The sequence below is a fragment of the Macrobrachium nipponense genome, chromosome 11, assembly GCF_015104395.2.
Source record: "Macrobrachium nipponense isolate FS-2020 chromosome 11, ASM1510439v2, whole genome shotgun sequence".
NCBI lineage: Eukaryota > Metazoa > Arthropoda > Malacostraca > Decapoda > Palaemonidae > Macrobrachium > Macrobrachium nipponense.
In genome coordinates, this window is record NC_061087.1 from 94,765,316 (window position 1) to 94,778,392 (window position 13,077).

The 13,077-nt window shown below is 38.7% G+C and overlaps 1 protein-coding gene across 1 annotated transcript in view; it reads right to left on the bottom strand.

Moving 5' to 3' along the window:
- Window positions 1–10,496, bottom strand: part of LOC135207487 (probable peptidoglycan muropeptide transporter SLC46) — a 113,640-nt gene extending 103,144 nt beyond the window's left edge. The window contains 1 exon segment of the mRNA XM_064239284.1: window positions 9,209–10,496. Coding sequence (XP_064095354.1) covers window positions 9,209–10,196 — 988 coding nt within the window. The 5' untranslated portion in view covers window positions 10,197–10,496.
- Window positions 10,497–13,077: the final 2,581 nt, after the last annotated feature.

Here is a 13,077-nt window from a genome sequence, read left to right on the forward strand (position 1 = left end):
ATATCATATATATACATATATATGTGTATATATATATATATATAAATATATATATATATATATATATATATATATATGAGCGAGAGAGAGGGAGAGAGAGAGGAAGTAAGTTTGGGTAAAATATGCGTAGAAAATATGTAAATATTACTGGTTTCAAACCTAATTTCGCTTTTAAATACATATCATCTAAATAATAAACAATGAATTATTTATAAAGCGAATCCATTTCGATATCTAAAGCCCGATAGATAGAACAACAGCTTATCCACAAGGCCGTAAGTGCTTAAGTCAGTAGTAAAAAACTAAACGAGAAAAGAAGTCAGCGCGAGTTGCATAAAAGCGGATCTGGCTTCCTCTGCCTCTCCGCCGCGTTCCCAAGACGAGGCGCGCGCTGTGACGTCAACGGAGTGCCGAACTTAAACTTATAATTTGGTCCCGAACATTCCGGAAGAACTCATTCCCATCTCATCTTCAGTCCTTTTTAGGACGCCCGGGGAGAGAGAGAGAGAGACCTTACCTTACCTTACAGACCTTACATCTTGTTCGGGTTGCCCCAGGTCCCTCAGTGTGAGGCACCTCTAATGTCTACCAGAGAGTTGCTAGTACATCTTCCGGTATATTTTGCATCTTCCAATCTTGGATGGTCTGGGATGCAGTTTAGATATTTTGTCGAGCTTATTCTTAAACACATCTACGCTCACTCCTATATATTCCTCAGATGAGCTGGCAACGCATTGAATAGACGCTGCATTATCAATGCTGGTGCGTAGTGGATTATGTCCTGTGTGCTTTCCTTATTTTTCCTCCTGGTATAGTTTTGGGCACTATTAATCTACCTCTGCTTGCTCTTTCTGATATTTTTAGTTCCATGATATTTTCTGCTATTCCTTCTATCTGTTTCCATGCCTGAATTATCATGTAGCGTTCTCTTCTCCTTTCTAGACTATATAATTTTAAGAATTGTAGTCTTTCCCAGTAGTCAAGGTCTTTAACTTCTTCTATTCTAGCTGTAAAGGACCTTTGTACACTCTCTATTTGTGCAATATCCTTTTGATAGTGTGGGTACCATATCATATTGCAATATTCAAGTGGACTACGAACATATGTTTTATAAAGCATAATCATGTGTTCAGCTTTTCTTGTTTTTGAAGTGCCGTAACAACATTCCCATTTTTGCTTTACATTTTGCCAACAGAGTTGCTATTTGATCATTGCATAACATGTTCCTATTCATCATCACACCAAGGTCTTTAACTGCTTCCATTATTTGTGATTGTCTCATTATTAGGTCCCTTATATGCATATAGCTTTCTTTCTCTGTCTCCATAATTTATTGATTCAAATTTATCAGAGTTAAATACCATCCTATTTACCTCTGCCCAATCATATACTTTGTTAAGGTCTCTTTGTAGAGCGTTCCTATCTTCATCACAAGTAATTTCTCTACTTATTCTTGTGTCTCTGCGAAACTACTCACTACCGAATCCTTAACATTATTGTCTATGTCTTCATCATAATACAAACAGTATTGCAGCTAACACCGTACCTTGCGGCACACCGGATATTACCTTGGCTTCATCCGATTTCTCGTCGTTTGCAATAACTATCTGTTTTCTGTTGTGTAAAAATTCTTTTAACCATCTTCCTACTTTATCCACGATATTGTGTTTTCTAATTTTCTTCGCTAATATATTATGGTCTACTTCATCAAAAGCTTTTGCAAAGTCTAAATAAACCACATCTGTTTCATTTCCGCTTTTCATATTTTTGAATATGTTCTCACGGTGGACTAACAGTTGGGTTTGTGTACTTTTTCCGGGTACGAAACCATGTTGTCCTTTATTAAATTAACAAATTTTTTTTTTTATTTTTTAAATAAAGTTTCATAATATTTTTCTTCATACCCTTTCATACACTTTCATAATATGTGATGTTAGACTCACAGGCCTATAATTACTTGCCTCTAGTCTTGATCCACTTTTGAAAGTAGGGGTAATATATGCTAATTTGTGCTCATCATAAATCTTGCCTGTATCTAAACTTTGTCTTTAATAATATTGCAAGTGGCTTTGCGATAGAATTAACTACTTTCTTTAACAAAATAGCAGGAATTCCATCAGGCCCTGCAGCAGCTCCATTTTTAATTTCATTAATAGCCTGCACAATATCAGCTTCATTTAATATCTATGTCAGTTAAATATTCACTATTTTCATCCCTTACTTCTATATCATTTATCTTCATTATCTATTCTAGGGGTGGAATTCTCTCTTATATCGTTCTGCCAGTATGTTGCAAATTTCCTTTTTTTCATTCGTTAATCTCCCTTCAATTCTTAGAGGGCCTATTTCTATTCTTCTTTTATTCATCTTCTTCGCATATGAGATAATAGTTTGGATTTGCTTGATATTTAATAGGGTTTTTTCTTCCAAGTCCCGTTTTTTTTTCATTTTCTTTTGATTGTATAATCTTTTGTTCTGCATTTTCTATCTTACTTTTTAGTTCTATAACTTTCCATGCGTTTTTTTTTTTTTGCTAGACCTTTTTTCCACTTTCTGATTTTCTGGAACAAGATCCTTCTGTCTCTTGGTATGCATGGACTGATGTTTACTTTTCTTCTTCGGTATATATATCCACTATTTTCTCTAATATTTTATATAATATCTCCGTATTTTACCTTTATGTCATCACTTACGAAAATATTATCCCAATCTTTGTTTAATTCTTCATTTATTTTCTGACCATTTTATATTTTTTTTTACTGTAGAAGTTGTATTTTCCATATCCTTCCCCACTTTTTCCATTTCTTGCTTATCTCTGTTTTCACTTGCTTTGGATGGACTGTTTAATTCTATGACATTATGGTCTGAAATACTTGCATTATAAACTATTATTTCTTTAACATAATTCATCTCGTTCACAAATACTAGGTCTAAAGTATTTTTCCTTTCTTGTTGGCAGGTGATTTGTTTGTTGAATGTTGTATTCTAGTAGCATATCTAATAGCTTTTCGAATTGCCTCTTATCTTCTGCACTACTATTACTCTCTTTTTTATATGTATAAGTACATCCACAATCTCCTATTGAAGTCACCAGCATAGGAGAATAGTCCAGTCCTTGTGATTTCTACATATATATCCAATTTTTCAATTATTAAGTCAAACTCTTTAGTATTAGGAGGTCTATATATTACTATGTTCATCAATTTTTTCCAGATTCAAATTCTAACCGCTATTAGTTTCACATTCTGAGTTTACTATATTTCTCATATATTTTCCTTGTTTTTTTGTCTTTCCATATATTGCGGTTCCCCCCTTGATTCCTATTTTTTCTATCTGATCTATAAGTTTGGAACCTTTTATTGATCATCATTCCCAGTCCTCTTGGGAATACCAGGTTTGTTTCACTTATATTCATTATATCTATTTTCTTTTCATTTTGGGTTAGTTCTTCTAAGTACTCTATTTTTCTTTTTGAGTTACTCGTAACTAAACCCTGCGCATTCATCACTATGATGGTTTGCGTGTTTTCCTCCTTCATTTAATATTGGTAATAATAGGATTTTCCCATGTCTCCTTTCGTTCTGGTATGTTGTTCTTTTTTTCATTTCCAGAAATTCTGACATTAAAAATCCAACTTTTTTCCATAATATTTGTTCTTCCTTCATCATAATTATTCATTTTTGTGTCTGAATCTGCAATTTTCTCCATATCTGCAATATCCCCTTCGCATAATAAAACAGTTATTATCTCTTGAGTAGAATCTTGGAGCTGATGCATTGAAATTTTTTGCTGGCACCTCTGCATATCTCGTTGATGGCTTGCTTTTTTCTTTTGACCTGATATTCTTCATTCCTCTCTTTATTTGTTTCTTTCTTATTTGGGATTTGATTTTATTGCTTGATTGGTTATTTATTTGATTATTTTTTCATGGCTACAGGGTGCATATATTTTACATTTTTTGTCGAACTTACATCCTTTTCCTTCTTTTAGGTTTTTGCATATTTTTGATGTAGATCTCTGCAATCATCCTCATATCCATCTAAGTATGCACATTTTTACCATATATTTCATAGTTGTGACTACCTTAGGATGTTTGTAGTAACATTTTTCTCCGTATCTGCAATTCCCTCTTTTCAAAAGAGAGAGAGAGAGAGAGAGAGAGAGAGAGGTTCTAAACTCAAACAATGGGCCCCGCGCGTCATTCCTGTAGACAGATCTAAATTTTTTCTGTAGCGGCACCGGTAGGTATCTTAGGTTACGTTGCTTCGTCAGTTTTCTTTTCGTTTGAACTCCCTCAGCTAATCAACTTCTTTAACATTACCTTGCTGGTATTTCCATCTTTCATTCATAATCTAATAATAATAATAATAATAATAATAATAATAATAATAATAATAATAATAATAATAATAATAATAGATCTACAAGCAGCATTCAACCTCTCTCTTTCTAAGCTTTGTATAAAGGGTCGGTATCATCATCATATAATAGAATGTAGAGACCCCGTTATTAAACACGATCCTTATTACCAAGACAATGGCAAACGTTAATAACGTTAAAGCGCCGGGTCGTAAACCATCGTCAGGTTTACGGGTCGCAGGTCATTCATGAATACAATGAGGGTGACGGAGTCCTTCATAAGCCTTTCTGTACATCGCGTATCAATCTGACGTTTTGACGTCCTTATATGGACCGTTGACTGATGGAACATCATCTCTTTATCTATTTTACTGCTGCTGTATTGTGATTGGTGGAAGAATATGAGAGAGAGAGAGAGAGAGAGAGAGAGAGAGAGAGAGAGAGCTGAAACATTTTTGTGTATTGTAGCGAAGATTGTATTTATCTCATGAAATAAGAAAAAAATACGAAACATATTCGATCTACTTGGATGAGAGAGAGAGAGAGAGAGAGAGAGAGAGAGAGAGAGAGAGAGAGAGAGAGAGAGCTAATCCTACATCGCAAATACCGAATTAATTTCGAGATTTATGAAAATGTGAAGTGCGTTCGATTTAAGGGAGAGAGAGAGAGGAGAGAGAGAGAGAGAGAGAGAGAGAGAGATTAATGAGATAATAATAATAAAACCTGGTCTTTTCTTGACGGCAAAAAGTCATAGGAAACCAGCAAAAATTTTTACTATTTGTAAATATTATTCTACCAGATTCGTCAAATGCGTCAATTAACAAACTGTTTCCCAAATAATTTGTATTTGCCTTTATTTTGTCTGTTTTTGTGGGTGTGACATTTCATGAATATTCATTTACAGAAACTTTTAATACAGTAAATAAAAATATTATTATTATTATTTTTGCTCTATCACAGTCCTCCAATTCGACTGGGTGGTATTTTATAGTGTGGGTTCCGGGTTGCATCCTGCCTCCTTAGGAGTCCATCACTTTTCTTACTATGTGTGCCGTTTCTAGGATCACACTCTTCTGCATGAGGCCCGGAGCTACTTCAGTCTCTAGTTTTTTTTTGGCCAGATTCCTTTTTCAGGGATCTTGGGATCGTGCCTAGTGCCCCTATGATTATGGGTACGATTTCCACTGGCATATCCCATATCCTTCTTATTTCTATTTTCAGATCTTGGATACTTATCCATTTTCTCCCTCTCTTTCTCTTCAACTCTGGTGTCCCATGGTATTGCGACAATCAATGAGTGATACTTTCTTCTTGACTTTGTCAATCAACGTCACGTCTGGTCTGTTTGCACGTATCACCCTATCCGTTCTGATACCATAGTCCCCAGAGGATCTTTGCCCTGATCGTTTTCTATCACTCCCTTCAGGTTGGTGCTCGTACCACTTATTACTGCAAGGTAGCTGATGTTTCTTGCACAGGCTCCAGTGGAGGGTTTTCTTTTGCCACTGAATCATGCCTCTTTTTGTACTGGTTCTGTGCAAGTGCCGGGCATTCACTTGCTATGTGGTTTATGGTTTCATTTTTCGTATTGCACTTCCTACATATGGGAGAGATGTTATTCCGTCTATCATACTTTGAACATATCTGGTTCTTAGGGCCTGATCTTGTGCCGCTGTTATCATTCCTTCAGTTTTCCTTCTTTAGCTCTCCCCTCTGTAGCCATTGCCAATTGTCATCGCTGGCTAGTTCTTTAGTCTGTCTCCTGTATTGTCCGTGCATTGGTTTGTTGTGCCAGTCCTCTGTTCTTTCTGTCTTTCTCCTGTCTCTGTATATTTCTGGGTCTTCGTCTACTTTTGTTTATTAGTCCTTCTTCCCATGCACTCTTTAGCCACTCGTCTTCACTGGTTTTCAGATATTGCCCCAGTGCTCTGTTTTTCGATGTTGACACAGTCCTCTATACTTAGTAGTCCTCTCCCTCCTTCCTTTCGGTGTTATGTATAGTCTGTCCGTATTTGCTCTTGGGTGTAGTGCTTTGTGTATTGTCATTTGTTTCTACTGTTTTCTGATCTATGCTGCGGAGTTCTGCCTTCGTCCATTCGACTATTCCTGCGCTGTATCTGATTACTGGCACTGCCCATGTGTATGGCTTTTATCATATTTCCGGCGTTGAGTTTTGACTTGAGTATCGCCTTGAGTCTCTGCATATATTCTTTCCTGATCGTGTCCTTCATCTCTTGGTGTTTATACTCCTCCTTCCATTATTCCCAGGTATTGTATCCTGTCCTCATCTATGTGTTTGATGTTGCTCCCATCTGGTAGCTTTATCCCTTCAGTTCTCGTTACTTTGACCTTTTTGTATGTTGACTAAGGCGCATTTTTATTATTATTATTATTATTATTATTATTATTATTATTATTATTATTATTATTATTATTATTATTATTAACCACAATGTAAACACATTCTTTCGTAAAAAAGCAACAAGGAGTTTCTTGTCAATAAAAAGCAGTGATTTAATTCCCTCTCTCTCTCTCTCTCTCTCTCTCTCTCCCCTGGACATCTAAACACAACACTTTTTCTGTAACAAAAACTCACCTACGCTAAGCTTAATATCTTTGAAATTCTTTTATCTTTATGTAGTATGAATTTCCATGTTACCTGAACAATCATTCAAGCGGTTATAGTAGGTCACAGCGATCAAACATCTATCAAATTTTGTTACAGAAACTCCTGCAAAATCTTACCCCTGTACTTCCTTGGCGTTGCAGCCATCAAGGTCTACGCATTAATTATAACCACGTTCTGCAATACCTGATGGTATCTGTAGAGCGAATACCACTTTAGCTGGTCAGACTCGTGTAAATCAAAGCATAGAAAGGTCACCACTGAGAAATTCAGCTTTACATTGATGCCTTTTTCGTTAGTGGTAAACTTGTTTGACCCAGTGAGGCAATCCTTGCTGTAGCTGTGGCTGTGTGTGTGTCATTTACATAAACTGCATTAATCAGAAGATCTGCCATTTACCACACTGGATTAATTTTCCTACCTAAGCTTCCTCTTTCGCACGTCGACTTCCTGTTCTCGTATTTCCCATCATAAATTAACTTCTGATCTGCAGGACACTCGCCTACTGCCCCCCCAAAAAAAAATCCCTCCTTTTTCACCATCTACCCCCCTCCCTCCGCCCCCCCCCCCCCCCCCCCCCCCCCCAAAACACACACACAAACATCCCCACAGATACCGATTACTAAGTCACTTCATAGCAAGGACGCCGTTATTTTTCATTCAGAAGAGAATTTTAATTAACTATTATTCTAATGTGTCTGTGTCTCTGTGTGTGTGTGTGCTTGCGCGCACGCATGGTTACCACCCGCCCCCTCTTCTCTGTGATATGATCTTTCTTAGAGCGGATGTCTACCACTCTCTCTCTCTCTCTCTCTCTCTCTCTCTCTCATATGACAAGTTTTTTGCTTTCGTTTTTTTCTAAATCGTTCTGTCAGACAGCAAACAGCTCTTTGTTATGCATACTCCGAATGACTTGCTGTTCTTGTTAAATACCGAGCATTCCTCATCAAAAGGGTGTCGGACTGAATTACGTTGATAAGATTTTTTATTTTTTTGCCCCTTTTATGAACTTTTACTTCAGGAATGCTCTTTGTTCTTTGCAGTTACCTTTTTTTTATATTATGGTAATATTTTAAGTGGACACGGACACACACACACACACACACACACACACACACACACACCACACACACATATATATATCTATATATATATATATATATATATATATATATATATATATATATATATATATATATAAATATATATATTTGTTTGTGTGTGTGTACCGCAAGTAAAACGTTAGTAGCTTCATCCAAAATATCAGAACACTCCAATATAATTAAAATATTGTAATGCGGACAAACGTCAAGTGACATTGTCACTGTTAAGTTTGTTCAATTATGACTGAATGTTAATGTTTTATATTTAGAGCCTCTGGTTCCACCTGGAAGTACTTCACGTACTTTCATGTAGAGTAAAAAAAAATGTTAAAATTAACTTCCAGTCATTGATATATATTAAGAAAAGTCATTTAGTGAGTTTTTTTTAACATCAAGACTATTCTGCGTGGCCTTGTATGTTCGTATACTGAATTGTATACAACTTTTTGGACAGTTTTTGGAAATAAGGCGCCACTAAATTTCACAGACATAAGTCATTCAAAACTCTACGGAAATCCCATACTTTTTTTCATATTCATTTCCTTGTAGCCTGGGCTGGAATATGAAACTTAGGCCAAAGGCCAAGCGCCGGTACCTATGAGGTCGATCAACGCTGAAAATGATTTAATTAAAGGATGATATTCGCATTCACACAAATGCTAACATGTTCATGATCATACACTTTCACTCCCTTATACATTTCCTTAATATCCTAAAGCCCGTTTTGTTAATTGCTCACTGAAGACTCTACCTGAAGGATACTACAAGTGCTACTCACTGACTACTGGTACTACTCAATGAGGAGAGGTACCTGGAGAATATTACTAGTAACTAATCACTAAGGAGAACTACCTGAAGAATATTACTGTACTTCTCCCTGATGGGAGTTACCTGAAGATAATTACTATTACTACTCCCTGAGGAGAGTTACCTGAAGACTATTACTAGTAACTACTCCCTGAGGAGAGTTACCTGAAGAATACTACCAGTACTACTCATTGAGGAGAGTTACCTGAAGATAATTACTAGTAACTACTCACTGAGGAGAGTTACTTGAAGAATATTACTAGTACTACTCATTGAGGAGAACCACCTGAGGAACACCACTAGTACTACTCACCTCTGCCAAGTTTCCTGAGAATGTTGCACAGAATTAGGAGCAATATATACACCCGGACGTGCCCCTCCCTCTTCTTGAGGGTGCACCTGAAGCTGTCGACGAACCTCTGCGGGTTGAAGAAGTCCTTGAGCATCTGGCCGACGGTGATGCTCTTCTTCCGCTGCACCATGCTCTTCGTGTTGGTGAGCTCCTTCTTGAGCTCCTTCTTGTCGATGCCGTAGACCCAGGCCACGCTCTCCCGAAGCCGCAGCGACTGCTTCGGGGGCAGGATCTTCTCCAGCTTGGTGACGTTGGCGAAGGGCCCGTGGCTCTCCGGCACGAAGACGATGATGTAGACGAGGGCCACCACGTACATGCCCAGGGACGTGCCGAAGAGCGCCACGTATCCCCCGGCTTTGTAGATGAAGGTGCCAAGCAACGTGCCCATCGGCCCGCCGAGGAACCAGATGCTGTTGGCGAGCCCCAGGCGGGACGTCCTGGTCTCCTCAGAGGTCACGTCGCTGATGTAAGAGTTAGCCGCCGTCAGGAAGCTGACGGCGCCACCCCCGAGGGAATCGAGCAGAGCCACGATGAGCAGGTATTCGACGGGCCACGAATCGACGGTCGAACTCACCAGGTACCCGAGAGAGTAGAGGAGGTGGCCGATCGTGGACGCCACGAGGGGCACCTTCCTGCCGTATTTGTCACTCCAGGCGCCCATGAAGAGGATGAAAAAGAGAGGGATAACCGCGGTGATGATGCCGTTGTACATCGCGAACTCACTGAATTCTGTGGCCATTTCCTCTTTGACGTCTTTGTGCGAGGAGAGGTTGCCGCAGATTTCTTTCGAGTAATTGAGATTAACGTGACAGACTTTGTCCATCTGGAGGTTTTCGACCAACACCACCATATTCGAGAAGGCCAGGCCATCTAACAACATCACCGGCTCCACTGATATAGACGTGAAAAAGGCCGACAGCTTCTGCCGAAGGGTTTTTGGCGGCGCCATGATTGCGAACCAATTAAAAAACTCAACACTGATTCTATGTCACTCAATGAATATTTAAGTAAAAAAATTTCCTTTCGATCACTTTGCCGCAAACTAAATCAGCCCATTATCAATTCTCCATCACTGGAATAAGAAACGACTAAAAAACATCATATGAGAAATGAACGAGTGGTTTATAGTAGCGCCACGACTGGAAGAGGCGGGAAAACTGGAAACTGGAAACAGGAAACTGGAAGCGACTGGGAAGCAAGCGAGCAGGGCCCTTGCCACAACCCGAATGAATGTGTCTGGCTTTTAGCACCTGGGCACCACTGCCACTTATGCGTATGTGTGTGTGTGTGTGTATGTGTGTCTGTCTGGTGTGTATTGCTACCTTACCACTACGGCCCAGAGTGGGAGGAGTCTAAAGTGTGACGTCACTGTGGGTTGCCTGATTTTGCTGGCTGAAAGGTCATGATGAGATGTGGTTGGTAACTAGCTGTGCTTTACGGGGCATAGGACTGTAAATATTAAGCTTTTATATCAGTAACGATAGATGCACGGTTAAATGATATTATGGATATGTGTATTTATGAGTATGAAAGACAAGAAGAAGGGAAAAGTCAGAGACGGAAGGAGAGAACCAGAGAAACAAAATTCAGAAAAGTAAAACTTAAAAAACCAATGCATCAGGTAAAAGAAAAATTAACTACACAAAATACATTCCAGGGCAAATAGAAGGATATTAACAAACAAACACATCTGAATTGTTACTGAGAGAGAGAGAGGAGAGAGAGAGAGAGAGAGGGGTGAAGGTCAAGATCAAGCCACGGCCTACATATATTCTCTTCCCTCTCCCTATTCGACGACGTCGCTGATGACGTCACTGGGTCAAGTCGCCGCCAGTGGTCTAAGAGGTTGGGAGGGGTGGGGGTCGGGGGAGATAATATTTCCCAATCGCCAAAGACATCCTTATGAGTCACATTTTTCCGGCGGAGCCCGAAGCCTAAAACTACGAAAGACGACCTTCAACAGATCGTGCGTCTACCGAAGACTGAATTCCAAGACTTGAAAGAGGCTTTTTGATAGTCGCAGTCTAGACTCGCAGATGAGTGGTAATTGGGTGATTAAAAACGGGGAGGCTGAGGGATCGATCTCGAGTTCCCGGGCGTTCTCGGAAAGAAGTGGAATGGTGGGGAGGGGGGGGGGATGTATGTGCGTGATTCCTGGAGGTCTCCAGTACCCAGAGCCCCTAGAGATATGAAGAAGGCGCCTCAAGGAACCGCGAGAATTATGTTTATGGTAGATAGCATGAATCGCCACGGTAGGCACAATTTTCCGTGTCGAAAATGATGACAATGGTTGCAAGTCCACAATAATATCACATGTGAGTATAATTAAGGTCCTTAATGGATATTAAAAGCTTTCGAACCTTGTAATAGGTTCATCTTCAGTCAAGTGAACATTATGGCTATAAAAATTCGTCGAAGTAAACTTCTGATCAGCCTCTTCAGAAGTTTACTTCGACGAATTTTTATAGCCATAATGTTCACTTGACTGAAGATGAACCTATCACAAGGTTCGAAAGCTTTTAATATCCATTAAGGACCTTATACTCACATGCGATATTATTGTGGACCTGCAACCATAAATCACTATGATATAAAATTACCCCGCTTTTTTCGCTGTTCAGTTAGTTGAGGATATTTGACACCATTTCCACCCCAGAGGCACAAACAAAGATGTAAATAAAAAGGAATAATATCTATTAGTCAGTAACATGAGTCGCTGGGATGCAAGATGAGTCTAAGCCTTTTCAGTCTTTTTCATTATTGAAAAATGAGTAAGGGCGTCAATAAATGGGTATTAGGTCTCACAGCATTTCTTCACCATAGGATCCGCATCTTCTTTGGATCTCGGGTCTTAGTTATTTCTTTAGGCAGGATAAGGCGTGATACGGCCTCCAGCTTACTCAGGGCGCGTGCTAAAAAGTGCGATATTTCTCCGACAAAAATTAAAATCAATACGCTATATTTTATTAGAAATAACTGTTCTACACTGTTTAACATGCGCATTATTTATTTCTTACGTTTCCTTAATAATAAATAAATCATAAATATCCTCTCCTAAAATTCCTGTATCTTTAACTCAACGCGAAACGCCTTTTTCAGACATTTTCAGGCTTTCCCATAGACCTTTCTACCCCCCAACAAGAACAACAACAAAGTAGGCTTGCTCCCCGAGTAAGAGAAAAATTTGGGGTGAGGTTGCTAGCCATGTGCCCATACACACAAGTCTAGCAAAAGCCTATAGCACCTGGTGTCGGTTGGTCACCAATTCAAGTAATGACCGAGCCAACCGATGCGCTTGCATCCCTTCCAATCCCCAGCTAATATTTCTCGAGCCCGGCTTAGGCCACTACAATCAACTAACTACCAAGTGCATAATAAGGGGAGCCTTAACAGAACATGCCCATACCACATCAATCCTTGTTTGGGATTCATATACACACACATATATGCGTGTGTATTTAAAAGTATACATACAATATAGAGCTATATAGTGGATACACACCCATACATAATACATACATATATATCTATATATATATATATACACATATATATATAAAAATATACATATACATACATATATAATATATATATATATGTATATATATATAGTATATATATATATATATATAAAAAAAAAGTATATATTATATATATAATGTATTTGTGTGTTCGTGTGTGCGTGTGCCGTTTAATTAAAATAATCAATTCTGTAATGAACTGCCCCGAAGTGGGACCAAAATTAGGAGACCGTCGACCCCAACCCGTTATTATGCAGAGAGGAACATTTTGGCCTCTGTAGAATACATGATCAGGTAGGAAACGCAATG